This window comes from Penicillium odoratum, assembly GCF_028828045.1.
Source record: "Penicillium odoratum strain IBT 22623 chromosome Unknown utg000008l_segment0_segment0, whole genome shotgun sequence".
Classification (NCBI taxonomy): Eukaryota; Fungi; Ascomycota; class Eurotiomycetes; order Eurotiales; family Aspergillaceae; genus Penicillium; species Penicillium odoratum.
The window spans coordinates 2,976,743-2,995,780 of NW_026643150.1; the positions used below are offsets into that span (position 1 = coordinate 2,976,743).

A 19,038-nucleotide genomic window follows, 5' to 3' on the forward strand; every position below is an offset into this window, starting at 1 on the left:
TTTGAATGTTCCCTTCAACTGGAAGATCTGTTAAGTGGAGAAGTCTCAACTCCCATCTTCCCTACTAGTGATGCATGTTTAAAATCGGTCTGCCCGAGTGGGGCCTAGATTTGCCTCTGGAGCACAGGACTTCAACGAGGATCACCAAGATGCCTAGACTTATTCCTGAAACTTAACAATAATTTCAAACCAAACGACATGCATTTCCAAAGGAGAACAATCTAGGAAAAAGATAATCTTGCATGTAGACTGCACCTGCCTAAAGTGTCAAGATAAACAATCCGAATAGCCTCGCCCCTCCACCGCCTTTCCAACCCCACTAGGGAGTCAGGAGACAAAGTGGGATGTGAGCATCGTGTCTTGCCCCCCCTTTTTTTCTTCTTTACCTTTACTTTTCCCTTCCCAATCGCTTCCATCTTCCCCCAATTCTACTTGCACTTGTTGTTTACTTCCCCGGATTGTATTCCATTGCCCCCGCAGTCCGCTCCATACCAAAATGTCCGACCACAACGAAGATCTCGCCGCCACCAAGACCGAGGGGTTCAAGGTCGGTGAGAAGAAGACTTTGCAGGAGTACCAGGAGCTTGGTAAGGAAGAATCTCCTTAAGTCCAGACGGGAATCGGCCTATACACCTACCCGCCAGAACCCCGCCACAATCAACACCGGACTAACACTATACCCGACAGACAAGGATGATGAGGCTATGGTCCGCTGGAAGGCTTCCCTGGGTTTGAACGCTGGAAATCCCATTGGACAGCCCGGTGACCCTAAGTGTGTTATCAAGTCTCTCGCTTTGCGGGTTGAGGGTCGTGATGATGTGTGCATCGACTTGTCTTCTCCCGGGGCTGTTGACAAGCTCAAGGATCAGCCATTCACCATTAAGGAGGGAGCCAAGTTCCATATTCAGGTGGTCTTCCAGGTTAACCATGAGGTTCTGAGTGGTCTCAAGTACCTGCAGATTGTGAAGCGCAAGGGTATTCGTGTCAGCAAGGATGAGGAGATGCTGGGTAGCTTTGCGCCTAGCACGGACCAGAAGCCTGTCTACAAGAAGGACTGTAAGTACACCCAGCACTTGACCTGATTGTCTGAATTTGCAGGGACCATTGATGGCTGACTCGCTTTTGTCTAGTTGCTGAGGAGGAGGCTCCTTCTGGCATGCTTCTCCGTGGTCACTACAACGCTGTGTCCCGGTTCTTGGATGACGATGACCACACCCATCTCCTGTTTGAGTGGTCCTTTGATATCACCAAGGAGTGGTAGTCAAAATTGGGATCTCTTTGGTTAACTTTGTTTGAGCTTCTTTGAGCGGCCCATTGTTTATTCCAAGCGTGACGAATTTCCTTTGACTTGAAAAGCCTGATAGATGGTCTTTTCCAAGGTTAACTCCCAAGTGGGGCCTGTTACAGTGTAGTTTGTTGAAACTCGGTCTTTGGCCGTTTTGCTTTTCTGTTGATTTTACAGTACTTTGGCTTCTGGGAGGCTCCAGCTGGATCTCGTTGCTTTCTCAGCCTCTGTTTTTATTTGCCGATATCTATGTGGATATTTCCCCAATTGAGATGCGAAATGGCCCAATACAATCCGTGAATGTGCAGTCGTGTTTTATTCCATCCCCCAACTCCTGTACGGGGCAGTCAATGCTGGATATAGGGGAAACTGAAGAGAAAACAAAGAAATTGGCAAAACGTAAGAAGTCATCATGGGTATCACAAGAAATAGTCAATCACTGGCTGCGTGTCCCTGTTCTGCTGTGCCTGTTGCTCGCTCCGGTGGATGTCATTCTCAGGGGCCGCATCGAAAATGTTGAAGAAGCGTTCCATATTGTCGCTGACTTCTAAGACACTGGCCAGGTTTCCACAACGGTAGCAGTAGTTAGGTGCACTCCAAACCGTACTTAGGCGGTCATCAAACAAAATCTGATAACCCTCATTGCACAGCTGGTGTGCCCGCAAGATATGGGACATGCTGTTAAACTCAAGGAACTTCCGAACCACCTGCGCTCCAAAAGTATAGCCCGCCCCGCGAGGTGAAAGAGAGAATTCATCCCGTTCAGGATCAGGATCAGACCAGACCAGATCAGCCATTGGGCCCTCGTGAGGAATTTCGCGGAATCGATCAATGATCTTGATCTGGTCTAGAGAATGGATAGAGGGAGAAAGACCACCGTGAACACAAAATATCTCATTGTTGATCACCACGCTTAGTGTCAAGTAGTCGAACATGTCCGTGAAGTAGTGCCATACGTTGGCATTGCCGTATTTACGGGCACACTCGGTGTAAAAGCCGTAGGATTGGGTGACACCGCGGGACTCGTGGTTACCGCGGATAAGATGGACTCGGTGAGGGTATCGCAATTTGAGGCAGACGAGCAGAGAGATAGTCTCTACGCTAAATAGGCCGCGGTCGACGTAGTCGCCTGTACATTCGGGGTTAGCCAACCCATTATCATCTGAACCGACGACTCTCCATCACTAATAGACGAATCATGCAATCACTCACCAAGGAAAAGATAATTTGTATCCGGACAGAATCCACCAATGCGAAAGATCTCTAATAAATCGAAGAATTGGCCATGGATGTCTCCCACAACGGTGACCGGCGCCTGGATGTGGACCACATTGCTCTCCTTCATCAACAGCTCTTTTGTCTTTGCACAGACGGCCTCGATTACTGGCTCTGCGAGGAGCTCTTTCCGATAGAGCCGCTCGATGCACTCATCGAGATCAATACTAGCTATACCAGCATTAGCTCCTGTGTCGTCACAATTGCGGGTGGTGTTGGCAAGGCCGAATTTCCGGCTTCACTCCAAACATACTAGGAAGGCCAGGCATCTTGACGAAGACACCGAGGCACGGACGAAGGAGTGGATAGCCCCTGGTTATGAGGGGTATTGGAATTAAGCGGAATGCTGCCGCAGATTGAGAGGTGCTCTGCTCAGGCGAAGAGAGAGAGGCCTGGCAGAGGCGAAAGGTACTTGGATGAGTTCAACGGAGATTTAGGATGGATAGAGAGTATGCAGCAGGCATTGTGACGAGGCGGATCACTGCAACAATTCCTCGGGGTTCAACACAAGAGACCCGGCCTTTTGCAGTCCAGCGGCGTGGGGAAACTGCCTCCATGTGGCTTACCGCCTATGTCACGTGGTATCATGTCTCGTGACTCAAGCCGTGATGAATAACGGATCTCACAAGCCAGTGGGTCACATGTGCAAGCGAGTGGATCACCCAAAACACCATAGCAAATGCCGTGTTAACTACTCAATTATCTCAACCACCACGTTTATAATCGATTCCATTACTTGCTGATAGACATTGATAAGGATTATTAGAACCATGTATCAATTCATATAAAAAAAAAAGCGAACCCTTCTATGATCACGATACAAAAAATTACATCGTGAAGCTGATGAAATATATATATGTGCTGTATTCCATTCATCAAGTTATGAAAATTCTTGAAAATCCACAACGGGACTAGATATCATGGTAAAGAAACTAAGCTTCAAGGAAAAGTACCTACAGACCATTGTCGTTGGGATAATTTATCGCATTTACTATAGTGTTTTGGGTGATCCACTCGCTTGTGATCCACTGGCTTGTGAGATACGTTAGCGCTCAAGTGCTTGAGGTGAAGTATTTAAATTTGTTGAAGAAAAATAGAGAAATTAATTAATAAGTACCTATAATTAGTTGATTATCACCTACTAGTTGTGTTGCTAGGGTTGGATTAATAACAAAAGGCACCCACGACCTTAACGGTTGAAGGGAAACGAGTATATGTTGTTGGAGGCATCATTTCCCAATTCTAATCTATGCACCTGATTCAATCCAACCAAGCCAATACCTATATATTCCATTTTTGGTTATTGTTGCTTGGCTAGCCAAGCAATTGCTGGGCTTCCTTATGGACAACCTCACTCTCAGAATCAGTCTCTTCTTCACTTTCCTCCTCTTCAGATTCTTCCTCAGAGTCATCTTCTTCAGAGTCAGTTTCCTCTTCCTCCGAATCAGTTTCTTCCTCAGTCTCAGATTCAGTTTCGGTTTCTTCTTCCTCCCCAAGCCATTGATCCAAAGTCTTCTTGCCACTTCCGCTCCCTATGGCAGGGGAACCATTTGGTCGCCGTGGTGGCGCAGCGGCCTGATGCTCGCGAAGCGCTTTGTCCAACTTTTGACCAGCAGTCAGGGAGCTCGGGGTGGAGGCAGTTTCTGTTTTAATATCTTCTGTGCGAAGACTCGGATCTGGCTCCTGTCCTAGCTGCACCCAGTCTGGTATATTGACGTAGCCACGTAGGCCGTGATGGCCGGCCTCTGAGCCCACAACAAGGGTTGCAGTCCCGATAAGTAGATTCTTGCGTGATTCAGAAGGACTGGGGGCGTGCGGGACGGGCTTGGGAGCTAGGAGAAGCAGATTGGCTAGTTGAGTCGAAGACGGAGAAGCAAGGAGCGACTTGTAAAGACGGGCACGATCACGGAGGTCGTATGAAGTATCATAACGCGCAAGAAGCAGGATGTAGCGCCAAAGTAATGTGATGCGATCTTCCTCCTCGTGACTAGCAATTTCGCCCGCCACAGCTGTCTCATCCACGGGGTTTTTATTCGAGTCTGTCTGGTCTTCGGCAGGGTCGTCCGCCCATTCATTGCGAATTTCCTGTTCAATCTTGGCAGGCCGGTCGGGTGACGCCGTAGCGATAAGCTCTGCTGACTCCTGTGGTTGCGTTTTCAAGAGATGCTGGAGGTACACCTTGGCACCAAGGAGTACAATCTGCTGCTTAACGACCTCAAGTTCATCGGTGAACCCCTTGATCAGAATGCGAAGAACATCGGGTGCAATGTTGTTGTCCGGGTCCATGCCTGCAAACTCACCCACAAGCCAAATAATCGTAGCTCGCGCGTCAGCATTAGTAGTTGTGCCAAGGTACGTAACAAGTTGAATGACGGTTTGCTTATGCGAGGTCGGATCTTGTTGAATCAGATGTCGAATAACAGTCAAAGACTCAGATACCAAGTTTCCATCAAGACTAGAAACCTGGCCAAGCAAGATACGCAGACACATATCTGCGGTGCTGGGGTCGCCTTGTGCACAGCGTCCAATCGCCCGCACACTTTCTCGGACCAATTCAGGGTCGGTACCATTAGAGAAATGTTCCAGTTCACTGATGATGACGCCCTTCCAATGATTCCCGCAATGACAGAAGACGATTGTAAGAACTTCGAGCTTTAGGCGCCAGATATGCGGTGGGTCATTGGCGTGAATGAGGAAATGGGCGATGTATCGTGTGAACGGCTTGGGTTCTCTCAAAGCAACAGCAACGATGTTGTAAAGAGCAATCAGCTGCATATCCTGGGGGCTTCGAAGAAGGGCCACCAACGGTCCAACGGCAGAAGCAAGGTACTCAGACGGTGCTAGATAGAGGAAGCAGCGGACGACACTGACAATGACGGCTGAATTCCTGTTTTGCAACAACAGCTTGCACGCCCGAAACAGCAAATCAAGATCAGGGTCAACTACTGGCACTTCGTACTCCTCGCCTTCATTTTGGTCGTTCTGTGGTTCTTGTTCGTCATCGTAAAAGGCCTTGGTCACCGCCTGCTTGACCTTCTGCGTCCGATGCGGAAAGCACTTGCGTGCATAAAAAGTCAATAGACGCAATGTTGAAAGTTGACCCCATTCGTCCATATCCACCAACTTCTTGACTAAGCTGCGGTAGTGCTTATGAACTAGATCAATCTGCTCCGGGCAGACTTCCAGGAACGCGGCCACGGCCGGGCCAATCACAAAGTATTGCGAGTCTCCGAGGAGAGTCTCAATATACCCAATCAATTGAGGCAGTGTGTTCGGGTCTAGACGATAGCATTTGGGGATTGCCAGCGCGGCTGCTTTGCGCACATGCGGGCTCATGTCGCCGCACCCGCGCTTGATAGCTAGTGACACGATCTGGCTAATCACTGGTACACGAATCCCAGACATTGTTCGGAGGGCCATAGTGCGGACCTGGGGATTCGAATCGGTCAGGGACTTTTGAATGGCGTTGATGGACAGTAGGGCTAAATCCGGTTCTGCCTCCGCATGGTGGACGAGGTAAATGTAAACTAGCTTCTTGACCTCGAGGTTGGCACTGGCTGCATTCTTGACCACCGCGGAAAAGAATGGATGCGATGATTCAGGCCGGTACATCAACTGCGGAAGAAGCATCTAGTTAGCCACCATATCCCTTCAAGTGGTTGTCTATTGCGCCATCGCCATACCGAGATAACCTTCCGCATTCCATCCAGGACCTCTCGCTCATGACGACTATCCAAAAGCTTCTTGATGTGGGTAACACTGTACGTACGCGAGGAAGAATCCGATTTCAAAATTCCGTTGCTCGCGGCGGACTGAGCAGCTTCCAGGGTGAGCTCTCGAGCTATGCGCAGTCGGCGATCAGTTTCATGCGGAAGGGTAGCACCACGGGAATTGAGACTTACCTGTTTCCAGCATAGAAGATATCCTTGAAATAGTCTCCATATTTACGCCAGCCTCCGGAGTGCCTGATCTCAGGCGTGCAAGAATTGGCTGGGGGAGATGAGGGAAGGCAGGTGGGGGAGGAAAGGCGGAGGAGCATGACCTCCGACGCGGATGATTCCGAATCTCCAACTTCTTTTAAACTCGACTGTAACTCCACTCTTCAAACCTCACAAGTGCCAATGAATCTCGACTTTCAAATCATGCGAGATCGAAACGACTAGCTACTGCGGTAGCTGAGAAAACTACCGTGAGCGTCACGGCTCAACACACGTCATGGGCCTGCGGGCCGTCGCTTCCTGCGACTTGGTGACCGATTTGATACGACGACTACTGGATGCCGGCACAGAAACCAACATTATCGTGTGTGGCACCAAATCTGAATTTCTCGTGCAATTATCAGCGGCCATTCGTTTGCAACGGTCTGAACCAGATGTTCACCCGCGCCTGGATTTGCTCACCAAGAGCATCGGCCTTCTTGCCCACTCAAGCAGGATCCGACTTACATTCTGCCCATCTCTGGAGAGTCTAAGAGCGTATCTCGCCGTAATGGATCAAATTAATGGTGGCACTACAGAAACAGAGAAGGGTACAGGTCCACGGCCATTACTTGCAATCCTGGATCTTGTAGCTTTACATGCTACAACAATGGAGTTTGCGGCTCAAGGGCTGTCGAGGAGTTTTGCCGCCGCTGTCGAAGCAGCCTCCCGAGCAGAGATGGATTTGCTTCTCTGTGAATGCGTCAATGCCGTAAATCCCTCCAGCGCTGACTGGGGAGGACGGTTGTGGGATACCCAAATTCCCTTGTTGAACGGTTCGGTGCGAATCCGTGACGAAGGCAACTGGGGTGGACATGGTGTGTCCATTAAACAAGTTGCCCAACGATGGTTCAGCTTTGATGAAGAAAGTGGGATCTGAAAGAACTAGAACATGCGTAGATTGATGGGCAAAAATAACGAAACACTGCAATATGATGAAACTCCATTGGAATGATTATGTACCCCGGGTATCCTAGAGCCGCCCGCTGAACTCCTGAATGTCACAAAATTTGATGCTTCACAGGGACTTTTCGACCTCTGTAATATAGAGCTTAATATGTGACTCCAACTTGAGATACTGATCGTGGGCCGCCTGGATCTCGCTCTCGATATTCTCCTTGAGATCCGCCATCTGGAAAACAACAGGTTAGCATGACTCGCGAATGTACACAATTTCCACATACCTTCTTCTCCGTCTGCTCGATCCGGATTCGTCTTCGCTCCATGTCACTTTGCTTCTCAGCGCGTTCTTCTCGGAGTTGTCTTTGGACATTCCGGAGCTCTTCCATCCTGGCTTGCGCAAGTTCTGCCTTTTCTTGGGCAGTTTTACGTAGATGTTCAATCCGTTCATTCCAGCGAGCCAATTGGCGCTGCAAGAGCTTCTCTGTCTGCTCAACCTCTCGTACGCTGGCACCTCGGTCTGAAATAGCTTCCTTGTTGCGGGCGGCGCGAGATTCTTCCTCATCTTCTTTTTGAATCTCGGTTGCGATATCGTCGAGGAGCTTGACGCATGCCTGGACATCATTTGAAACAACCGTGAAAGAGTCTGAAGAGGTCTGCAGGGCTCTTGCTCGCTTCTCCATTGCGTCGATCTGGGCTTTCTCACGCATAAGATTCTCCGCTAGCTCAGTCAATGAAGACTGTAATGTGACCGGAGACTCCAAAACATAAGGTCGCAGCTTCTCGGCCTCTTGTCGGCTTCTAACAGTTCTCTCCGTCTTTTCCTCCAATTGCTGCTGCCTGCGCGCTCGTTCATTCTTGACACGGTCAAGACTCTCTGCCACCCGTGACTGCTCACGGCCCAATTCCAAAAGTCGTGCTTTGAGTTCGTCGTTTCGGGCCACCTTCTCTCGTACCTGCACCTCGTTGATCTGTTGTTCCTGTCGCATCTCAGCCAGGCGTTGTTCCATCTCGTGGTTCTCAGCAAACAGTTCATCGATGCGGGCTTTTGTTTTCTCGGTTTTGTTGAAATGCTCGTCAATCCTTGGTGTCTGAGATTCGCGGAAACGGACAAAATTAATGAGGTAAGAGAAGACTTTGACGAGTCGATCATGGGTCGGTTTGGTAAGGTCCGTAAAGGTGAAATCGTTAACACCACACTGTTCATCATTAGCCACACAGTCTCCGCAATACCTGTAGTCTGGGGAAGCTGTGACTTACCTCCGACAATAACCGCCGAATGCTAATAAAGAATCCCATGAGGTTGCGGGTTTCGTTGGGAACGATATCAGGGTAGTCCCCGCAGATTTCGTCTGCGGCCGCATGCATTTGGGGCTCGACAGTTTCACGGGTCACATTCATGAGTAGCTCAGCAAACCATTCAAAGACCATCTGAATCTGCTGAGGGTTTGGTTTCGCAAGGTCGGCTGTAGTGAAGGGAATTCCAATGTCGTTGATGCAGCCTGCGATTTCTTTATCGGGCTGAATGTAGGTCAGCAATCGTCTCTTGGAGTGATATTATCAGCCTTCAGTCAGCCGAATGTCTAACTGACCAGACGCATCAATGCATCGTTGTCGTCTTCCTTTTTGCGACCCCGATTGTGTTGCTGTTGAGAGCCAGCAGCCATGCTCATGCGGTGGTTATACGACATCGTGTCGAGATCGCACCGTATCCACGATAATCTTGGCAGACTTGCGCCTGGCCAGAAGAGTTGCGACAATTCAAGGAAGTTGTTGTGGTGATTGGAGTCGATTGTTTACTTGGACGAGGAAAGCCCGCACGGCAACCCGCATTGGGTTTAGCGTGTTACATGAGGGGCAGCGAAGATCAAACAAGTCAAACACAGCACAAGCACAAAGAAATCGTGACTCTTCCAGCTCCAGACTTGGATTTGCCTTTGGCTCTACAACACAAGCAAACGAACCATACAATATGGCGACGACCACAGAGGGCACGGCATCAGCTGGTTCAAAGCCATTTGAGTAAGAAAACCCAGCATGTCCGGATTCCAAGTACTTATCCGTGCCGCAGTATCGTCGCAACATACAATGAGCTCCTACGCTCCGATCCTGACCTCACCATGCCCATTGCGGCCATTGAAGCTTTAGTGCTTCTCCTCACACACGAGCCATCGTCCACAATCTCCGAGACCCTTGATTTGCTCGCAAAGTCCACAGAGCACCTGAAAAAATCCATTGCCAACCCCATCGGTCTCTCCGCCGGAACTGATCTCTTCCAACGATACCTGATTACCACATTACAACGACCGGGCCAGCTAGGTCCTGCGGGAGATTTCAAAGCCATTCGAACACACTTGTTGTCCAACGGACGACTGTTCATTCGCCGCGCAAAGGAGAGTCGAGAGAAGATTGCTGCCTTCGGCCGCGGGTTCATCCGCGATGGCTGCACGGTGCTTACAAATGGTGGATCCCGAGCTGTCGCATCTCTACTACAGAAAGTAGCCGATGAGGAGGGCGGTCCCTCTGCGGTGCGCTTTAATGTCATTTACGTTTTGTCGTCGATCAGCAAGGATATCGAAGGACCTTCTGGGGAACCCGAGGGAATGGAGACAGTGCGCGCATTGAGAGCAAAGGGTGTGCCAGTCGCAACCATCCCAGAGTCTGCAGTCGCGTATGCCCTTGGAAAGGCGGACATGGTTATTGTCGGAGCGGAAGGTGTTGTGGAGAACGGAGGTATTGTGTCTCGCATGGGCACCTACCAGATTGGACTTCTCGCCAAGGCCATCGGAAAACCGTTCTACACAGTGGCTGAGAGCCACAAGTTCGTTCGATTGTATCCTTTGGGCCAGTATGATCTGCCCATTGAGCAGCATGTTGTTGATTTCAAGACCGAAGAGGACATTGCGCAACAAAGTAAATCGCAACTTGTCGACTCAAATGCAGACCGCCCAGTGGAGCTGCCACTTGCGTCCTCAGTTGACTTCACCCCGCCGCATCTGATTTCCGCCCTGATCACCGACAGCGGTGTTTTGACGCCTAGTGCTGTCAGTGAGGAGCTGATCAAGATTTGGTTCTAGGCCAGATACCAAGGAGCTGCATATTGAAACTGCACTTCAAACCGGGCTCGAATGCTTTACGAATGAGATGAAATACTGGAGAAGGATCGTTCCAGCACGTGGCGACTCTGTTTCTCTGCAACAGTCGGGGTCATGAACAGGCGACAAGGGAGCTTTTCCTACCGCCGAAACGCCTCTACGGTGCGGTTCGAATGATATCTTTCAAGGAAACAATCCACGTGGGAGCTAGTGGAACTTGCAACATCTACGATTGTGTTACGCTATCCCCAAAAATGATGAACAGTTAATGCCGGGCATCTTAGATATACCTCAATCCAAGAAAAAACGTGAATTGCTGACGCAAGTTCCCAGATGACTGAACTATCATATATTGATGGTTCATATGCGTTTCTCTGTGCATAGACATAAATTTCGTAATACATCAATCATTAACATTGAAGGAATTGGACTCGAGGTTGAACCAGCCAACAGACTTTGCCCCGCCGAACGCAAATTGCCTCTCTCTTTCCATAGCAGTTCCGAAGGTGCATTTGCAAAATGTAGCAACTTCTGCAATACCTCATGCCAAACTTTAGTTTGGGTATCGTGGTGCAAATCGATAAATGATCATAATTCATAAATGTTTGGAATCCGAAGTGGTGAAGAGGTCGCCGGTACTCGAGCACATGCACCTTGCAAACTCAAGCTCATTCTCCGTGAAACACTTGTTGCTTCGTTACCTCCGCTCGAGGGGGTTCCATCACGTCGTTATTCGGTTTAAGGCATAAGTATGCGATTCCTGCGTTTGTATCGCAGCAAAGGCATACAGGAGTAGGTACCCGAGGGCTACGAGGATCCAAAGTAGAGCCATTTGGCGACTTGAACCGGCGAGTCGTCAACTCTGTGCTGGTTTAAGAATGTTTCCAAGCCAGAAAGTCGGTGTGGGCGGAAAGTAGGAATGACCAGGTTCGGGGGAATATTATGTGGGAAACCGGATGGGAATAGACAAGACCAATAGGCAGGTTCTTTCGATCCTGGAGATATATCGCCAAGCTCAAAATAACATGGAATTGAAAATTGTGAGACAATACCAGCTCGTCTAAGGGATAAAGATAAAGATGATGGAATGAGAAAAATGCTAGGATGAAAATCCAACTCGTCTCCCCCATGACGTTCATCTAGGGGGTTTAAAATCCGACCAGAGTCACAGACCGAATGTTCAAGACAGCAGGGCTAGAATCATCTCCGACAACTTCCATCCAATCCGAGCCGTTTGTGCATTAGATATCCAGCCATTGAGGGCACATTCCGGGAGAGCTGCCATGCGGGGTTTCTTAGACTATGCGTGGGTTTTCGTGAGCACGTTCGGAGCTCGGCTACTCGACAGGGTAAAGCTGTTCATCCAGGCCGTTCTTATTGTTTTGGATTCCAGTGCTCTTTGGCTGACTCGTGCATGGGTCAGCCTCACGATCGATGTGAGTAAATGCTTGACTGCAGAAAGAACCTTGCACATGTGGAAGGGTAGGGGGAAATGGCTAATGCTCCGGCAATCAGGGTCTAGGGCTTTATCTGCATGAAACATGCAGGGATGCGGAGTATGAAGGGTTCCAAGGTTCACCATATCTTATCAAGTCAGATTCTTGACTACGTAGGATCTATACGACAACTACGATAAATATGTGACGCCTTCCGAGGATTTCTGGGGCTAGAGTTCCAATTAAATTCTTGAACGACGACCTAGCATGTCTTCTTCACTGATGGGTACTACTTACTGGGAAACGCGGGGTCTATATCCGTTCACTAAACTTACTGTCCCGGGATCTGCGCCCAGGCAATGTATACTTGTCAGATGAATTCTCCGGAATCCGGATGACCTACAATCTGGCGCATGAACCCAATTGATCTCAAAACAAATATAAGACAATAAACCAGGATGATCCTTTCCTTCTCACCAAACCTTACACATGAGAATCAGATAACCCACCGGATCCGATCATGGCCCCACTAATCCAACCCCGCTTCCAAGTATCGTTCCTGATCCAAGCTTAAGAATCAATAATTTGATCTGAACTCCCATTTCCACACCATACGACCCTGGTATACCCCGTGACAACCCAGAGACTTTCAACGAAGCCACAACCACGTGCAAAGTAACCTAATCGAGCCAGCATTGCATCTACATTGCCAACAACCGTCCAGCTCCAGTGCGACGCCCAACGCATACATACTCGGCACTGAAAAAAAAAATCATAGAAGAGAAATCAGGCGAAGAGAATGGATGCCCAACCGTTGACGAACCTCGAATCCCACAAGATCCACCAATCTATCGAATCTAATTCTACACCGACATGTTCAACGTCGGCTAGCCCGGAGACCCGCAACAGTGCCGGATGGTCACTGAAGCGACTCCTCAGCGGACGCGGTAGCCGCCGATATCGCGTCCTCGAGAGAGAGCCGAATAGGCTGCGGAAACGTGTCAATCAATGATAGCAATGTGACACCGAGCGAATAGCAAACGGTTTGCGGCGGGGTGAGAAGGACAACGCATGGTCTCTGGGAAAGGGATGCCTTTTTGATTCTGCATGTGGTTGGTTATGGATATTAGGATGGGGGTTTAATCACCTCCTTAAGTCAGAGATTTGCACATGCACATGTATTTTAAGGTACATTTTTTGGTGTTAGGATTATAGAGGGTTTAGGCTACAGTACGGGGTACAGGGCTGAGTATTGCCACTGGAGGCGCTTATGTACTCTCTACCTCTTGTTTTTTTCAAATGCAATTTGAATTTTCTATATGGCTCTTTTCTCCGCGAATGGAAAAAAAGAGTTGACTTTGCCCAGTGGCGGCGATCAATTGCCTTCGTGCCCAGGTGGCGTCCCTAAGGGTGTGAGCACGCCGCACATACCCCGTCAATCTCTATGGGGCTGTGTTGGAATCAAAAGATCCAATATTTATTTTGAATCTCAAAAAGATATTGACTTGGCATTCAGGCGACCGTGTTTGTTCCCCCGAAGCGGTAAGATTTCGGGTACGGGCGTAGCTTTATTAGGTATAAGGTCTGGGCAACAGCACTAGTGAGAAGTCTCGGGGCCTCGGTTGGTCCGGCACATGGAGGATGCATGTCTCGATGCCCAAGGGCAACGTGACTTGACGGAGACCAGCATACACCTTACAGCAGCACATTGAAATAGGTTTTATTGGCTTACAAGGGGGACGAACCAATCTGTTTGTCTCGGCAAACAGTGGAGCGAGTCTAGTGAAATGATCCATTGCGGTATTTCTGGGACCAGCGCTTTACCGATTTCAAAAGCGTGAAACATGGGAGGAACTAGTTCTGTTGCAGCAAGGTTCTTCAGCTGAAGGAGTTGTGACAGATCATTTAATTCACCACGAGTGAAATCTTATCGTGATCTCGTGTGACCAATATAGGCTGACTTGTCAAATGCACTGGTTCGTTCGATTTTCAACATTCTTCATGTTTTTGTTTTGGATTAGCCGAGTCAAAACACGGTGTGTACAGTTCAGATCAGATCTCGGTTTTACTCCATATTTCGGAGTCATTTTCCATGTCGGCTGTTCTATGACAACATTTCTCCGTGCACGGCTCACTTTGCAGAGCAAGGTGACCATGATCACTAGTTAGCTTGAGTGAAAGAGGATATTTATTTCGCTGATCCCACCTCCACTTATCAACCAAGTAACTCAGACATACAGCAGTCCCTGCAGGAATGATTGCATAGAAATCCAAACAGTTTCCCGTGTGGGGTTGAGGATTGCGTAAGCGTAAGATTTGACTTAAATGGATTTGTATCCACCGTGTCCCAGGCACGCGCGCAGGGCACGAGATCTTTCGGTGAAAATATCGTTTAAATGCATAATAGTAAGAGTATAATGAGGTCAGGTGGTTTACAGTAGACTACGGACGACCTTTCTCCACACTTTGATCATTTTATTTTGTACTTTTCGTGTGACTTTCACCCAGCCGCCAGGTACCGTAGGACTGGATTTCTATACTTAATTTCTTAAGCAGCAGGTACCAGGTACCTGTGTGACTAATGTGTTTAACAGAGTAATCAATAAGGTGTGTGAAGTATGTTAATTTATTTTTAGGGAAGAAAAGTGAACCAAAACAAGCGGGAAATTGGATTTGGTCTGGCCCTTTAGTCTATTTTCATTTGCATTCTCATTTTCAATTTTAATCTTTTCCTACTTTCACTTCTCTTTACATTCATTCCCTTATACGCCACTTGTTGACATTCGCTTGAAACCCTTGCCCTTTTTGCCCCCCAATACTTTCTCCTTGTTATGGAGTAATCTTTGTTCTTTACCCAAAAAAAACTCAAACCCACTTGATGACGACGGTGGCCCTGGCTTGACTTTGCCGCTATTTACTTTTTTGTGTTTAAACACTTTTTCTCATTTCAAGTCTCCACTCGTTAAAACCAAAATCTCCATGAGTTCAGTTCAGCGCTCGTGCACTTCTACACCTTACGACCACTGATTGTTTTTCGGGGCGTATCCCGCACTCGACCGGGCGTCATGGCGATATGGCCATTTGGTCGGAGTAATAAAAACAAGCGGCACACCATCCAAGTGAGTCCAGAGGAAGCCGCCGCTATTCAGTCCTCGATCGCGAATGACCCGAGAGCCGCTGCCGCCGCCGTTGGCATCGAGCCTACCTTGGGCCGTAAGCCTTCCCTTCGACCCTCCAAGCGTCAGAACAGCAATCGCCTGTCCCGGACCGGCGATGAGGTCGGTAGCATTCATCCGGGTCTAGGCCGTTCATCCTCACAACGTCAACGACCCGTCTCGTTAATCGATCAGCGATCATCGCGAATGAGTTCGGACCGCGCCGACCCGGACGGCCCCCAACAAGCCTTGTCAAGGACGGAGTCTTTCATGCGGAACAAGAATCAAAATGGCCCAAATAAACTCCGCCGAAGACTCAGCAAGCGCAAGGCCCACGAGATCATGCGCGAGCGTGAAATCCGCATGCTGTCATCTATGCCGATCGACATCCCGCGTCGAACAGGTCAATCGGACTATAATATGATGGATCAACGGCGTCGGAAGACGAATGGCCGTCTGAACAGGTACCAGTCGGATATTAGCCTCTCCATTCGTGATTCGGCGGCGTCGTCCATGTCCGACTTGACAGATCCATACACTTTCAAGGTTAACGCGTTTGCGGCACTGACTCCTCGACCCGTGGTTCGATACGTGGAAGCGCCACGGGTTTCCACGGCTCGTAGCAATAACCCTCCGAAAGATCAACTACAGAATCTGACTACATCGGATGAGGATCTCTACTACTCGAAGCGGCGGGTGAATGAGTTGGCCGATTCGTTGGATGCAAACACACTGCGGGAGTTGTTGGATCGGGATCGTCGCCGTCGAGAAAAGAAGCAGATTGATGACCAGGAGAGGCTACGACGCAAGTTGCAGGAACGAGCCGATGCACAACAAGCCCAGGAGGCACGAGAGGCTGAAGAAGCTGTAGCCGCTGCAGCTGCCGAGCGGGAGATCGCCGCTGTGGAAGACCATGAGCAGACTACGGAGAACACGGACGCTCAGGTTGATGAAGAACGGGGTGAATCAAATGAAACTGATGTCCCGATGGAGTCGATCGAAGATAGCTCACCGGTCATTGCACACACTCGTGACTCCTCTCTTCATGAACCCAAGCTAGCGAAACGCTCGAGCTTTGCTCCATCACATGAGATGGGCATGTCTCGCACGACACTGTCCCCGTCCCACTCGTCTGTCCGCCACGGGCTCAGTAGTCCCAGCCATTCCCAAACCTTTGGCATGGGTTCAAATTCGGACCTCTCAGAACGCCGATTGTCTGATACCAGTGGGCGCCGCGGGAACACCCTCACAGGCCTATTCCGACGTGGTTCTTCTCGCCTCAAGCGCCGCTATCGAGAGCATTTCCAAGAATCCGCCCCGCTGGACTCCAACCCGTCGACCGAATCTTTCTACAGAATTCATACCCAATCCTCCCCTCCTCCGCCCTCTATCATCCCCCCTCGGGCATTCATTCCCACGGGAACGGTCAAGCGCGCCCAATCTAAATTCACCGAACACTTTGGCGATGAACCAATATCTCCCCCAGACTCGCGTTTGCAGTCTCCGGACATTCCAGAGGAGGTGCCGGAATCTTCACTGGAGCACGATGATGGTACATTCTTGCATGGCCCGACCCCTAGTGCCAGCATGGATATCGTCAACCCTCGTCGGCGTCACCATCTATCATTGGCCGAGAGCTTCGATGCCGAATATGACAACGTGCCACTTTCCCAGTCCCTCGCATCTATTGACTCGGAAGGCTCATGGATGTCAGGTCAGTTTTTCCGCCGTATGCAGAAACCCAGCAGCCCCATTCGGACCAACATGAGCCACTTTGGCCCGGCCAACTTGGATGACCATGATACAGTTGATGAAGCGCGCGAGTCGATCGATTCCCGCACCGCTAGCAGCAACATCATGGGTGAACCGGAGCTGGAGAATGATGTTCCTGCCGATAACGGCAAACCCGCGGAGATGTGGCACAACGAGGTCGGTCGTCGGCCTGTTGTGGTCAACCCGGTCTCTCGGCCAAAGTCTAATCAAGGGGCCCTTCGGTGCATCCCCTCTTTGTCGCCTATCTCGGCCGAGGAGGACTTTAGCCCTGTGAGCCCTTTGGAAGAGGAAGAGGAAGACCTAAATTTTCCCCAACGTGTGGCCAGTGTCCACGGCATCATTGACCACGTTTGATTCGGGTCTAATATGATTTTGTCTGGCTTGGCAAGTGGAAACGACGGCTGTTACGAGAGATTAATGCCACGCTCCCAAAATGTTCTATCATCTGTTCATGAGCTTGGATCCTTGATCCAACTGGCATATGCTCTTCTGCACATAGCCCGACGTTCCTTAGATTTTTCTTTTGTTTCGATTTCCTTTGTTTTCGAGATCCCTCTGTGATTTTTAGCACAATGCGCCACGATTTACCATCTTACGATGTGTGATGCATGGCTCGCCCTGAATCTTCCCCCTTCCATCTTCCCCCGCCCCCGATGTGCTTTGTTTGCCATTTTTCAAGTTCTTGTCATTCGATTAGTTGATACCCCCCACTTGCCCCTTCTTTCAGCCCTGTTAGATGGATAAATTCCACGTTGCGTGTTTTGATAGTTGACTGATTGACCCTTCCATCCCGTTTGATTTCATGCACAAGTGTGCCAATATTTGAACGGGTTTGGTTACAATTTCCTTTCCCGAAAACTTGTTGTTAATATACCCTCAACTCCATTTTCATGCGGCGCGCCGGACGATAGCCTGTCTTGGTCTGGTTCTGTTTGTCAAATTCTTTTCCGTACAATCCCCTGGCACGTCAGCATGGTCATGATGAATGTGTCCATGTACATAGCTTTCTTTACCGAAACCGAAAGTGGCGGAGTCTTCTGGCTTTGCATACGGTGTACTCTATACTCGGCATTTGAAATCAGAAGATGCGAGAAAATTCTAGCGAAAATCCGCTTTGCATCATTTACTGAAGCTTGAATGTTCTTCCTGGAGAAATGTAAAATTCCATTTGTACATAATTAGTAATGACTAGTATTAAAAATCCACTTCGTACTAAGCTGAGCACGTCATCTGCGCCGGGACCATCCACACGACAGAATTCGAGATACTGCCAAATTATACCGCCTGTATCTCCTTTCTTCATCACAACCACGACCTTCAATTGGCCCATTGTGTCCTCGACAACAAGTTACTACCATGTCCTTCAAAGTAAGTCCCCTTAAATCACTGGGCCTGGCGTGATTCGGCCTCGAGTTTTCCCCTGGAGAGGGGGCAAAATCGGTGTATTGGTCAGACAACACGGCTTAGTAAAACCGCTGGCTGGAACACGTCATATTGGCCTATTAAAAGCCGTCTTCACGGCCCCTCCATGCCCCTCATAAAATCCAAAGACTTATTCTCCAAGATCACCCCTTCTACTCTCCGACTCACTCGTCTACCTCTCTCCCGAGCCACCTCGTCGCTACTCCGTTTTTCGGTCTCTCAGCGCACTCCTTTCCTCGCGACTCCCATCCGCACCTTCTCCTCAACTCCTATTCCCAAGTTCTCGCATTCTATTCCCAAAATGGGTGGCAAGGTTGAGCTTATCACTACGTAAGTTTTCCAGTCCCTCTACGTTCTTGCACCGTGGACCGACGCAGAAAGAAGAATGAACAAACTAATTCTTTTCTCTTCGCAGCGAGGCCGACTTCCAGGCCAAGGTCACCGATTCCAAGGACGCCATCATCGTTGACTTCTTCGCTGAGTGGTGTGGCCCTTGCAAAGCGATTGCCCCCGTCCTCGAGAAGTTCAGCGAGAAACACGAGAACGTCAAGTTCTACAAGGTCGACGTCGACCAGCTCGGGGAGGTCGCCGCCAAGAACAAGATCTCTGCCATGCCTACATTCCTTGTCTTCAAGAACGGCGAGTTGATCGACACCGTTCGTGGTGCCGTCCCCCCCGCCATCGAGGCTGCTATTGTCAAGGTCTCTGCCTAGATGATGA

The 19,038-nt window shown here is 49.4% G+C and overlaps 8 protein-coding genes across 8 annotated transcripts; 5 read left to right on the plus strand and 3 right to left on the minus strand.

The window, feature by feature from the left end:
* Positions 1 to 496: 496 nt before the first annotated feature.
* N7520_011332 (Rho GDP-dissociation inhibitor) lies at positions 497 to 1,261 on the plus strand (the record flags this gene model as incomplete). Its single annotated transcript, XM_057145265.1, has 3 exons — positions 497 to 587; positions 688 to 1,056; positions 1,131 to 1,261. 3 exons carry the CDS (start codon positions 497 to 499, stop codon positions 1,259 to 1,261), a joined length of 591 nt encoding a protein of 196 aa, XP_056991019.1.
* Positions 1,262 to 1,704: 443 nt separating this feature from the next.
* Positions 1,705 to 2,829, minus strand: N7520_011333 (serine/threonine-protein phosphatase; the record flags this gene model as incomplete). Its single annotated transcript, XM_057145266.1, has 3 exons — positions 1,705 to 2,414; positions 2,498 to 2,731; positions 2,814 to 2,829. 3 exons carry the CDS (start codon positions 2,827 to 2,829, stop codon positions 1,705 to 1,707), a joined length of 960 nt encoding a protein of 319 aa, XP_056991020.1.
* A 1,045-nt stretch (positions 2,830 to 3,874) lies between these two features.
* Positions 3,875 to 6,502, minus strand: N7520_011334 (AP-3 complex subunit beta; the record flags this gene model as incomplete). The annotated part of the gene is made up of 3 exons (XM_057145267.1): positions 3,875 to 6,175; positions 6,244 to 6,401; positions 6,463 to 6,502. The coding sequence occupies 3 exons, from the start codon at positions 6,500 to 6,502 to the stop codon at positions 3,875 to 3,877; spliced, it is 2,499 nt and encodes an 832-aa protein (XP_056991021.1).
* Positions 6,503 to 6,775: 273 nt separating this feature from the next.
* On the plus strand, positions 6,776 to 7,417 carry N7520_011335 (uncharacterized protein; the record flags this gene model as incomplete). The annotated part of the gene is made up of 1 exon (XM_057145268.1): positions 6,776 to 7,417. The coding sequence occupies one exon, from the start codon at positions 6,776 to 6,778 to the stop codon at positions 7,415 to 7,417; it is 642 nt and encodes a 213-aa protein (XP_056991022.1).
* Positions 7,418 to 7,555: 138 nt separating this feature from the next.
* nuf2 (kinetochore-associated Ndc80 complex subunit NUF2) lies at positions 7,556 to 9,128 on the minus strand (the record flags this gene model as incomplete). The annotated part of the gene is made up of 4 exons (XM_057145269.1): positions 7,556 to 7,669; positions 7,722 to 8,636; positions 8,698 to 8,982; positions 9,030 to 9,128. 4 exons carry the CDS (start codon positions 9,126 to 9,128, stop codon positions 7,556 to 7,558), a joined length of 1,413 nt encoding a protein of 470 aa, XP_056991023.1.
* Positions 9,129 to 9,409: 281 nt separating this feature from the next.
* Positions 9,410 to 10,514, plus strand: N7520_011337 (translation initiation factor eIF2B subunit alpha; the record flags this gene model as incomplete). Its single annotated transcript, XM_057145270.1, has 2 exons — positions 9,410 to 9,459; positions 9,509 to 10,514. 2 exons carry the CDS (start codon positions 9,410 to 9,412, stop codon positions 10,512 to 10,514), a joined length of 1,056 nt encoding a protein of 351 aa, XP_056991024.1.
* Positions 10,515 to 15,033: 4,519 nt separating this feature from the next.
* N7520_011338 (uncharacterized protein) lies at positions 15,034 to 17,250 on the plus strand (the record flags this gene model as incomplete). The annotated part of the gene is made up of 1 exon (XM_057145271.1): positions 15,034 to 17,250. The coding sequence occupies one exon, from the start codon at positions 15,034 to 15,036 to the stop codon at positions 17,248 to 17,250; it is 2,217 nt and encodes a 738-aa protein (XP_056991025.1).
* A 1,174-nt stretch (positions 17,251 to 18,424) lies between these two features.
* N7520_011339 (thioredoxin family protein) lies at positions 18,425 to 19,031 on the plus strand (the record flags this gene model as incomplete). The annotated part of the gene is made up of 2 exons (XM_057145272.1): positions 18,425 to 18,648; positions 18,734 to 19,031. 2 exons carry the CDS (start codon positions 18,425 to 18,427, stop codon positions 19,029 to 19,031), a joined length of 522 nt encoding a protein of 173 aa, XP_056991026.1.
* Positions 19,032 to 19,038: the final 7 nt, after the last annotated feature.